At 49.1% G+C, this 12,393-nt stretch overlaps 1 protein-coding gene across 3 annotated transcripts in view; it reads left to right on the top strand.

The window, feature by feature from the left end:
* The window catches only part of LOC140392638 (telomere zinc finger-associated protein-like), a 46,065-nt gene that overhangs the window by 20,243 nt on the left and 13,429 nt on the right, over window positions 1-12,393 (top strand). For all 3 annotated transcript variants that reach the window (XM_072478088.1, XM_072478086.1, XM_072478087.1), the window contains 3 exons: window positions 7,538-7,630; window positions 9,073-9,159; window positions 10,814-10,968. In XM_072478088.1, the coding sequence (XP_072334189.1) occupies window positions 7,538-7,630; window positions 9,073-9,159; window positions 10,814-10,968 (335 nt within the window). The remainder of the gene's footprint in view (window positions 1-7,537; window positions 7,631-9,072; window positions 9,160-10,813; window positions 10,969-12,393) is intronic.

The following is a 12,393-nucleotide window of genomic DNA, read 5'->3' as shown; positions in this document are numbered from 1 at the left end:
CATAAAATTGGCATCGTCCCAATTCGGGGCATACACGTTTACCAACACCACCATCTCTCCCTGTAATTTGCCACTCACCATCACGTATCTGCCCCCGTTATCCGCCACTATAGTCTTTGCCTCGAACATTACCCGCTTCCCCACTAATATAGCCACCCCCCTGTTTTTCGCATCCAGCCCCGAATGGAACACCTGCCCTACCCATCCTTTGCGCAACCTAACCTGATCTATCAGTTTCAGGTGCGTTTCCTGTAACATGACCACATCTGCTTTAAGTTTCTTAAGGTGTGCGAGTACTCGTGCCCTCTTTATCGGCCCGTTAAGCCCCCTCACGTTCCACGTGATCAGCCGAGTTGGGGGGCTTCCCCCCCCCCCCCCCTTGCCGGTTAGCCATCATCTTTTTCCAGCTTCTCGCCCAGTTCCCACGCGGCTGTATTTCTCCCAGACGGTGCCCCCCCGCCCATCCTTTCCCGCACCCACTCCCCCCTTTCCCCAGCAGCAGCAACCCAGTAATTCCCCCCTCCCCCCCCCCCCCCGCTAGACCCCCCGCTAGCGTAATTACTCCCCCCATGTTGCTCCCAGAAGTCAGCAAACTCTGGCTGACCTCGGCTTCCCCCCGTGATCACGGCTCGCCCCGTGCGGTGCCCCCTCCTTCCTGCTTCTCTATTCCCGCCATAATTATCATAGCGCGGGAACCAAGCCCGCGCCTCTCCCTCGGCCCCGCCTCCCATGGCCAACGCCCCATCTCCTCTCCCTCCCCACCTCCCCCCATCACCACCTGTGGGAGAAAGAAAAGTTACCATACCGCAGGATTAATCATACAATACAATCCCTCTTCGCCCCCCCCCCCCCCCCCCCACTCGTCCCACCACTTTGTCCAAACGTTCATTTTCGTAGTCCAATCATTCCAATTTTTCTTCTACAATAAAAGTCCACGCTTCATCCGCCGTCTCAAAGTAGTGGTGCCTCCCTTGATATGTGACCCACAGTCTTGCCGGTTGCAGCATTCCAAACTTTATCTTTTTTTTGTGAAGTACCGCTTTGGCCCGATTAAAGCTCGCCCTCCTTCTCGCCACCTCCGCACTCCAATCTTGATAGACGCGGATCACCGCGTTCTCCCATTTACTACACCGAGTTTTCTTCGCCCATCTAAGGACCATTTCTCTATCCTTAAAACGGAGAAATCTCACCACTATGGCTCTGGGAGCTTCTCCTGCTCTCGGTCCTCGCACCATAACTCGGTATGCTCCCTCCACCTCCAACGGACCCGTCGGGGCCTCCACTCCCATTAACGAGTGCAGCATCGTGCTCACATATGCCCCGACGTCCGCCCCCTCCACACCTTCAGGAAGGCCAAGAATCCTCAAGTTGTTCCTCCTTGCGTTATTTTCCAGTGCCTCCAACCTCTCCACAGATCGTTTCTGGTGTGCCTCCTGTATCTCCGACTTCACCACCAGGCCCTGTATGTCGTTTTCATTCTCTGCTGCTTTCGCCTTCACGACCCGAAGCTCCTGCTCCTGGGTCTTTTGTTCCTCTTTCAGCCCTTCAATCGCCTGTAATATCGGGGCCAACAACTCTTTCTTCATTTCCTTTTTTATCTCCTCCACGCAGCGTTTCAAAAACTCTTGTTGTTCAGGGCCCCATATGAAACTGCCACCTTCCGACGCCATCTTGGTTTCTGCTTGCCTTCCTTGCCGTTGTTCCAAAGGATCCGCTGCAATCCGGCCACTTTCCTCTCCTTTTTCCATCCGTGTCCAGGGGGAACACCCTTCTGGTTTACCGCACGGTGTTTTCAGCCGTTAAAATTGCCGTTGGGGCTCCTATCAAGAGCCCAAAAGTCCGTTTCACAGGGAGCTGCCGAAACGTGCGACTCAGCTGGTCATCGCCGCACCCGGAAGTTCCGCGATTTCGCTTCCTACGTATGAGGTCACATGCATCATGGCGTCAGAGGCCCCGGACCACGCCCATTTAAAGGGGAAACGTCCCAAATCAAAGAAAAAATCTTTTACAGCCGTAAAACAACCTTCTTTCACCTGGAATGACAGCACAATGCCTCAAATTGAACCAGGAAATGAAATTAACCTCCGAAGAACCCTGCAACAAGCAGTTACCTACGCCCAAACTGATGATTCCGACCTTGAATACTTCGATACCGACCTTTACTTTTCTCTGGACCTCGCGAGCCCAGTGCCAGCTCCGACACAAACAGTGCTGATATGGTCCTAGAAGACAACGACTCAGACGAACCTTTCACCTTGGGAGGCTACCCCAGTACCAAATCCAAACCGCAGCTAGACGTGTTGCACATTGACGACCCCGACGACGAGTTCTTCGGATTTGAGGATCTTCAGCCCAGCAGATATGACATCCCGACTCGCGAGTGCAGGATTATGCTGCGGCCTGACACCAAGAGACAGAGAGCGGTACAAGCCCACAGAGAGCGGCCTGCTGCCACACACAGCGTGGTCCACGCACCACTCAGGGTTCCCGACTCTACGAAAGAAGACAGGCAAGACTCCACACCGCAATCCTTGCATGAACAAGAAGTGACTCCAGTGCCACAAGCCCCCACAGCGAGCTCGTGGACAGACACCACAATTGCAGAAACGCAAGACTCCAAAGCGCAGTCCTTGCAAGAACAAGAAGTGACTCCAGTGTCACAAGCCTCCACAGCGAGCTCGTGGACAGACTCCACGATAGAAGAAATGCAAAACTCCAGAGCGCAGTCCTTGCAGGAACAAAACCATGAGGGTCTAGCAACCTCCTCTGACCAACTAGCGGCAGACTATGCAAGTCTGCCATGCTCAAGTAAACAGCAAGAAGACTATGACAGTCTACCATGTTCCAGTGCACAGCAGGACAACCATGACGGTCTATCGTGCTACAGTGAAGAACAAAGCGACGATGACCGTCCAAGCCCAAAAGAAGGACAACAGCAAGACAATGACAGTCCACCCACATTGTTTGCACCACCAGATGAAGACTCTGACAATTTACCCAACCCAAGTGAACAACAAGCAGCTACTGAGGCTCTACCCACGGTATGTGAGACGAGTGACAACAGCATCCCACTTCTCATGCAAGATGTGCAAAGTGACAGACCTCAGCTAGTGTGTACAGAGGCACTCGACGATCACTGTGAGACCACTGGTGACTCCGGTGACACCACGATACGTCTACCCTCATTCGCTCGAACCTCTCCACAAATCAATGCATTCCTGCATGTTCCGACTCCAGACGTGCAGCTTCAAGAAATCTCAGCTGACTCCAGTGAACCTGCTAAGACTCCGGACGGGGAGTATCAACAAACTAACACTGACTCAATTAAAACAGACCAGACTCCAGATGGGGAGCAACCAAACGCCGACTCTGATTCACGTAAGCCGGACTTTACTCCAGACAGGTAGTGCCGTAACCTCAGTGATGGCACGCTCACGGTGACAGCAGATGGATCACTTAACAGTTACACTGGGTCAGTAATAACAAGCAGCGGCTACAGTCCAAGAGGAATACACCAATTTTCACCACAGCTATATCCACACATTCTTTTCCACATCAGCAGTGCAGCCAACGACAGCTCATGCTGGTCAAACCCAGTTTTCAGGCATGCAGCAGCCAGCAGTCTATGCAGCATATTCTCAAACAGGCCGGCACTACGGATTGCCCACTAATGGAATCAAGACCGAAGGAGGACTACCGCAAGCGCAATCTGCACTACAGACTGGATGCCTTAGTTACAGCCCAGGATTTGCTGCACCCCAGCCTGGCCAGACGGCATATTCCTATCAGATGCAAGGTTCTAGTTTCACACCATCACCAGGTATTTATGCGAGCCGCAATTCTGTTTCCAATTCGACAAGCTTCAACGGTTCTCAGCAGGATCACCCTTCCAGCACAGCATGTGGCCAGAACCAGTATGTACAGTCTTATCCAACTTCAACATATGGCACATCCATGACCTCGAATGATACTGTTGATGGTACCTCTTCAACGGCTAGAACCATCACAAACATTGAAAAAAGAAAGGGACTCCAAATCATACAGCAAAGTGATTTGACCACTTCTTGGTTCCTGTGGCACAGGGATATTGATGGCGTCCATAACCAAGAGAGACATTTGACCATGATGATTGATGGTTTTTGGACTCGCACAAATGATTTGGACTTATTGTTTAATCACTGTTCCCGTGACTTGAATATACCTTACCTTATCTACCTGTTCTTTGTTCAATTTTCTCAAAGTGTGCAGAAAGTATGTAACATATAAAAAGGGGGGATGTGGTGATGTGCATCAATGTAAATGCATGTAGGCTAGCTAGACACTAGAGGGAGCACAAGAGACATCACACACACACACTCAACCAATAGATCAGTTAGATAGGACATGACCAATGAACATTCACGATACACACAGAGGTGACACCACCACAGGAGGGCATTACTCCAACCCATATATAAAGGACACCACACACATGATCTGCCTCCTTCCAGTGGAGACAGTCAGTGAGTAGAGACACAGGGTTGATTCAATATTACACCCACCACGTGGATTGCAACAGCTGGTTAGTCAGTCTGGGTAGCTATAGTAGGATTAGCAGTAGTGTCGAACCCGAGTAATAGAAGTGTAAATAGTTTAATAAACGTTATCCCCACGCCTGAACCTTCCTTTGTCAAGTGCACCACAAGGAAGCCTCTTATGTTACACCTAGAACATAACAAATCAGAAGGTAACATGGTGTTGAGCCCAGAGAGGATCAATTAAGTCTTTAAGGAGTTCTATGGGAAGCTATACGAGTCAGAACCCCCGAGGGGAGGGGAAGGGATGAAGTAATTTATGGATCGATTGAGGTTCCCAAGGGTGGACGAGTGGGTGGAGGGGTTGGGGGCCCCGGTTGAGTTGGAGGAGGTAATTAAGGGGCTGACAAGTATGCATTCGGGCAAGGCCCCGGATCTGGACGGCTTCCCCGTAGAATTTTATAAGAAGTTCTCTGAGCTACTGAGCCCACTTCTGCTAAGAACCTTTAACGAGACAAAGGAGAGAGGAACCCTCCCCCCGACGATGTCGCAGGCATTGATCTCGCTCATTTTGAAGAAGGAGAAGGATCCGCTCCAGTGTGGGTCCTACAGGCCAATATCGCTCCTGAATTTAGATGCCAAATTGCTGGCAAAAATTCTGTCCACCAGAATAGAGGACTGTGTCCCGGGAGTGATCGAGGAGGACCAGACGGGTTTCGTCAAGGGCAGGCAGTTGAACACAAATGTGAGGAGGCTCCTGAATATTATGATGCCCTCGGAGGGGGGGGGACGGAGAAGTAGTAGCTGCAATGGATGCGGAGAAGGCCTTTGACAGGGTAGAGTGGGAGTACCTGTGGGAAGTGTTAGGTAGGTTTGGATTCGGGGAGGGATTCATAAGGTGGGTCAAGCTACTGTATCAGGCCCCCGTAGCGAGTGTGTCCATGAACCGGCTGAGGTCAGAGTATTTCAGGTTGCACTGAGGGACGAGGCAGGGGTGCCCCCTGTCCCCGTTGCTATTTGCCCTGGCAATTGAGCCGTTGGCCATAGCACTGAGGACCTCAAGGAACTGGAGGGGGCTGGTTCCGGGGGGGGGGGGGGGGGGGGGGGGGGGAGGGAGAGAGAGCACCGGGATTCCCTCTACGCTGTTGTATATTTCGGACCCACTAGAGGGGATGGTGGAGGTCATGCGGATACTGGAGGACTTTGGGAGCTTCTCGGGGTACAAGTTGAACGTGGGGAAAAGTGAGCTGTTTGTAATCCACGCTAGGGGCCAGGAGGAGAGAGCCAGGAGGAGAGACTGGGGGAGCTCCCGCTCAAGAGAGTGGAGAGGAGCTTTCGATATTTAGGTATACAGGTGGCTAGGAACTGAGATGCCCTACACAGGCTCAACTTATCTCGGCTTGTAGAGCAGATGGAGGGAGACTTTAAATGGTGGGACATGCTCCCGCTTTCCCTGGTGGGAAGAGTGCAGACTGTGAAGATGACGGTTCTTCCCAGATACCTGTTCGTTTTTCAGTGCCTCCCCATTTTCATCCCCAAATCCTTTTTCAAGCGGGTGAACAGGATTATCACGGGCTTTATGTGGGCAAATAAAACCCCGCGAGTCAAAAGATTATTCTTGGAGCGTCGGGGGGGGGGGGGTTGGCACTGCCGAACTTCAGCAGCTACTGTTGGGTGGCTAATGTGGTCATGATTAGGAAGTGGGTAATGGAGGAGGGGTCGGCGTGGGGGCGGCTAGAGGCGGCACCATGCAAAGGCATCAGCCTAGGGGCACTAGTAACGGCACCACTGCCGTTCCCGCCGGCACGATACACCACCAGCCCGGTGGTGACGGCGGCACTGAGGGTCAGGGGTCAGTGGAGAAGGAACAGGAAGGACGAGGGGGCCTCAGTTTAGACCCCGATACGGAATAACCATAGATTTGCTCCAGGCGGGATAGATGTGGGGTTTCAAGGTTGGTATAGGGCAGGCATTAGAAGGATGGGGGACCTGTTTATAGATGGGACTTTCCCCAGCGTGCAGGCACTGGAGGAGAAGTTCGGCCTGCCCCCGGGAAATGCTTTCAGATATCTCCAGGTTCGGGACTTTCTCAAAAAGCAGGTGGGGACGTTTCCGCTGTTACCCCCTCAAAGGATACAGGACAGGGTTGTGTCTGGCATCTGGGTAGGAGAGGGGAAGGTGTCAGACATATATCAGGAGGTGGAGGAAGCCTCAGTCTGCATCATGTGCCAGGCTCAGTTTAATTCAGTTTAAAGTGGTGCACCGGGCTCACATGACGACGACAAGAATGAGCATGTTTTTTGGGATAGAGGACAGTGATGTGCAGGAAGTCCAACGAACCATGTCCATATGTTCTGGGCACTTAAAGAATTCTGGCAGGGCTTTGCGAGGGCTATGTCCAGGATTTTGGACACGCGGGTGAAGTCGAGTCCAGCAATAGCGATATTTGGGCTGTCGGAGGATCCGGGAGTGCAGGAAGCGAAAGAGGCTGAGGTGTTGGCCTTTGCCTCTCTGGTAGCCCGGAGACGGATCTTGTTAATGTGGAGAGACTCGAAACCCCCGAGTGTGGAGACCTGGGTTAGTGATATGGCTGGGTTCCTCAGCCTAGAGCGAATAAAGTTTTCCTTGATGGGGTTCTCCCGGCGCTGGCAACCTTTCCTTGAATTTCTAGGGGAGCAGCAAAGTGTCAGCAGCAGCAGGCTGAGACCCCATTGCATGTACCTGGGCATTGGGCTTAGCTGAGCAGCTGTGACATCTTTCTCCTTGAACTCCTCTTATAATTGTGACTGTCACCTTTTAAAATCTCCTGAAAACTTGTGCTTCCAACTGTACTTCCCAACATTTTGTGTAACTCCTCACTGATGCTCGATGTCCATGCTGATTTGTGTGAAGTGCCTCAGAACATCAGTGCTGTATAAATACATATCAGTGTGATGAGAAGAAGCCTATTGGTTGACTAAATCTCTTCCCTCCTGAAGACCAATGTAATTCTGACTAGGGTTTGAATTGCTTTTATCCATCAGATTTACACTTGTCACGAGTGTAACAAGACATTCAAAGGACGGATGGAGCTGAGGAACCACCTGGTATCTCACACGGGTGAGATGCCCTTCAAGGTAGGTCTAATGGCACTGGCCAGTCACAGGCTGAGTCAGCTGATCTCTGCTGGGGTTGGCATTTTGGAGCTACAATTGGCTGGATATGTGGGGGAAGGTGAGGATTGGAAATAAGGAGTAGGCCATTTGGCTCTCGAACCTGCTCCACCATTCAATAAGATCATGGCTGATTGGTTCATGGCATCATTGCTACTATCCTGTCTACCCCATCTCCCCTTGTTAGTCAAGAATCTAACTACCTCTACCTTAAAAAATGTTCAATGGCCTTGCTTGCAGAACTGTTCAGGGGTCAGAGTTCAACTCATGACCTTCTGAGAGAAAATAATTATTTTTGTCTCCACTTAAATGGAATACTGTGGTGACCATCCAGCATTCATTGTGAAAGTTTTGACTGTGATCTGGATCTTGAGATTCAGTGAGAAAGTATATCCAGTTGGGTTTGTTCCTTGTTGAGCAGAGGGCAGCAAAAGTCATCGTCCAGAGAATGAAGGAAATGGGAAATAGAACAATTCAGCACGATAAGCCATTTGGCCCATCATCCCTGTGCCTGCTCTTTGAAAGAGACTAGTCCCATTCTCTTCCCACAGCCCTGCACCTTCTTACATTTATTTACTTTATCCAATTCCCTATTGAAGATTATTGTTGAATCTGATTCCACCATTCATTTTTAAAAAAAAATTTACAGTACCAAATTCTTTTCCAATTAAGGGGCAATTTAGCGTGGCCAATCCACCTGCCCTGCCCATCTTTGAGTTGTGGGGGTGAAACCCACGCAGACATGGGGAGAATGTACAAACTCCACACAGACAGTGACCCGAGGGTGGGATTGGACCCGGGTCCTCATCGCGGTGAGGCAACAGTGCTAACCACTATGCCACCGTGCCGCCTGACACAGTTTAAAAATAGGGGGTCTCCCATTAAAGACAGAGATGAGAAGAATTTCTTTCTCTTGAGTGTTGTGACTCTGTGGAGCTTTCTTCCCCAGAGAATGGTAGAAGCAGGGTCCTTGAATATTTTTAAGAGAGAGATAAATAGATTCTTGACTAACAAGGGAAAAGGGGTCGACAGGATAGTGGCTTTGAGGCCACAAACAGGTCAGCCATGATCTTATTGAATGGCGGAGCAGGCTGGAGAGCCAAAATGGCCTACTCCTGCTCCTGGTTCGTATGTTTGTGTAATCCATGAGCAATCAATCCATAAATGAGGTACACTAGGTGTATGTCTAGATGCCTCACACACCGGTGGTGCTAGATAGAATAAATGCTTCTCATTTGACGCCGGCAGAAATTGCCATGCTACAACTATTAATTCCTCTGTCCTAGAACAGCAGTAGGTGCAGACAGAGCACTAACCCACATTGTCATAGCAGCAAAATCTGTGCTTTTATTCCCACACTCCCCTTTCCAACTCGATTAATTTTCCGTCTGCTTTAACCCTTTCAGTGCCCTTCATGTCCACAGCAGTTCATGCAGAAGAAAGACTTGCAAATTCACATGATCAAATCTCATGGGGCCCCCAAACCCTACCCGGTGAGTAACTAACACAAGTTGTTACATAATATGTCTGTCTTTCTGCAGCATCTAAAAGCACTGCATACACTAGTCTTGTGACAGTTATGCAGCCAAACCTGTAACAGCTATGATATCAGTGAGGTGGGTGAAGTGGACAGTGAAGGCAAGGAACAAGAGAATAGGAAAGGGAAGGAATAAGATGGCACAATGGATCAGGATGGAAAGGCTGTCTGATGGACGCATTGGCAATTTCAGCAATTATTGACCACCCCTAATTGCTTTTGGGAAGAAGGCGATGGGCCTTTTTAATGAACCACTGCAGTTGTGTGGTACAGGTACTCCCTGTGTTATATGGGGAGATTTAGGAATTTGACCCAATGATGATGAAGGAGCAGCCGACATATGTCCAGTACAGGACATTGTATGACTTCAAGGGACAATTGGCATTGGTGGAGTTCCATGGACCTGTTGCCCTACTCCTTCTAGGTGACGGAGGTCACGGATTTGGAAGGTGCTGTTGAAGGAGCCTTGGTAAGTTGCTGCAACCATTCTAGACTGGGTAGTAAACTTAAAAAAAAAAAAAAAGGAATCTTTATTGTCACAAGTAGGCTTCCATTAACACTGAAATTAAGTTACTGTGAAAATCCCCCAGTCGCCACATTCTGGCGCCTGTTCGGGTACACGGAGGGAGAATTCAGAACGCCCAGTTCACCTAACAAGGACGTCTTTCAGGACTTGTGGGAGGAAACCGGAGCACCCGGAGGAAACCCACGCAGACACGGGGAGAACGTGCAGACTCTGCACAGACAGTGACCCAAGCCGGGAATCGAACCTGAGACCCTGGAGCTGTGACGCTACATTGTGCTACCATGCTGCCCGTCACTCTGGGCAATCTTTACAGCCACAGTATTGTGGATGTTTAAGGTGGGAGACGGGCTGCTGGTTATTGTGGGGGATGAAATAAGGGAAAGACCCAAGTGGAGCCAAACCCAAAAGAGGAACGGCATAAAATATATTAGCAGAGAGATTGAATGACTCAGTTGGTATATGCACCACTAGGCACAATACCAGGTTTGATCCTTGGCTTATGTCAAGATTGTAAATCTGTGCCAAGGGCAATGACAGGTAGTAGAGTCAGAGATGATGCCCCTAACCTAAGGAGCCTGATCACTCCTCTCAATACTGCTGGAAAGTGCTGCACCAAACCTCAAACCTCTGGTTAGAACAGGATTGGACTTGGCTGTGGGAGTTAAACATGTTTGCCAGTGCTGTACACACAGTGCTGTCTGCTTGTCCTGAGGTTCTGGACAGGTGCTCAGTGTCTGTGAAACCATAATCCTGTGTGAGTCACTGCCTGCCAGGAGAAGTGGCTAGGGCAAAAATATGGATTAGAAAACAATTAATAATATAGATATTTTAAATTTAAAGTACCCAATTCTTTTTTTAAATTAAGGGACAATTTAGCGTGGCCAATCCACCTACCCTGCACATCCTTAGGTTGTGAAGGTGAGACCCACGCAGACACGGGGGGAATGTGCAAACTCCACACAATGATCCGGGGCCGGGATCAAACCCGGGTCCTCAGCGGCGTGAATCAACAGTGCTAACCACTGTGCCACCGTGCTGCCATGATTCGAAAATAATTGACGTGTAGCATGTCTCTTGTTCACAGTGTCCCACTTGCTCCAAATGTTTCCTCACCCGCAGCGACCTGCATCTGCACGAATTGTCCAAACACCAGAGGGAGAAGCTGTTTGTGTGTGAGGAGTGTGGTCACAGGGCTTCCACTCGGCATGGCCTGCAGATGCATATAAAATCCAAGCACAGGTACAGTATATGCATAAGCATTATCCTTTATACATTGAGGCAATTACAAAAAGGGACAGTGTACACAGATGGGGTTAGCACAGACCCTTTGCTTTGGCAGCAATTAAAAATGCAGAAGGGGGAAAATTGAATACTGAAATGTACACTTGCTCGAAATTAATAATTTACCTTGGGTCCTATCTGAATTGTCACCCAGAAAAAACTACTAGAACAAATTGCTTAATTAATCCTGTGTCATTTGAGTAAAAGGGTTATCATGATTTATGTGGCAGCTACGAAGAGAGTGCAAAGATCTTAGATAGGTCTGGGGATAAACCAGGAGCGAAATAGTTGTGAATGGATTGTGACAGTGAAGAGTTTGATGGCCAAAATGGCCTTTTCCTATTTCAAGCTTTTTATATGGAGTTGAAGTTAGCGATCATCAAACAGGCTTAGACGAGTGAGTGCATTGAAATGTATTTTTAAATTAAAAGATGCACCTTGGACTGCCCACTCACTTTTGAGTCTGTCCGTTCAGTCGCACTCACATCCACCCACTCTCAGAATTTCACAGAATCTTTACAGTGCTGAAGGAGGCCATTTAGCCTGTTGTGACTGCACTGGCTCTCCGAATGAGCAATTTATCTAGTGCCATTCCCCTGCCTTCTCCTCGTAACCTAGCATCTTTTTTGTAACTGTTTAGTTCCCTGTTTGAATGCTTTGCTTTGATTGAACCGGCCACACTTTCAGGCAGTGCAATCCAGTCTCTAACCGCTCTTTGTGTCAAAATGCTTTTCCTGATGTCATTTTTGCTTCTTTTGTCAATTATTTAAAATCTGTGCCCTCTCGTTCTTGATCCTTTCGCAAGTTTAACAGTTTCTCCCTGTCTACTTTGTCCAGACCTCTCATGATTTCATGATTTGCTAAATTGCCCTTAGTGTCCAAATTGCCCTTAGTGTTGGGTGGGGTTACTGGGTTATGGGGATAGGGTAGGATGCTCTTTCCAAGAGCCGGTGCAGACTCGATGGGCCAAATGGCCTCCTTCTGCACTGTAAATTCTATGATTCTAACATCTATCAAATCTCCTCTCAGCCTTGTCTTCTCTAAGGAAAACAGTCCAACTTCACCAATCTATCTTCATAACTGAAGTTCCTCATCCCTGGAACTATTCTTGTGAATTTTTTCTGCACCTTCTCTGTGTCTTCACATCCTTCTTAAAGTGTGGCACCCAGAACTGGACTCCATCTGAGGCCAAATTAGTGTCCTTTATAAGTTCAACATAACTTTGCTCTTGTACCCGATGTCCCTATAAAGCTCAGGATACTGTATACTTTAACTGCTCCAACAACCTGTCCTGCCACTTTCAATGACTAATGCATTAATAAACCCAGGTGACCCTGCAACCCATTTGGAGTTGGAACCTTTATTTTATTTTGTCTCTCCATG

The sequence above is a fragment of the Scyliorhinus torazame genome, chromosome 16, assembly GCF_047496885.1.
Source record: "Scyliorhinus torazame isolate Kashiwa2021f chromosome 16, sScyTor2.1, whole genome shotgun sequence".
Classification (NCBI taxonomy): domain Eukaryota; kingdom Metazoa; phylum Chordata; class Chondrichthyes; order Carcharhiniformes; family Scyliorhinidae; genus Scyliorhinus; species Scyliorhinus torazame.
The sequence above is the reverse complement of the archived record's forward strand: the minus strand, read 5'-3'. Positions and strand labels throughout refer to the sequence as shown.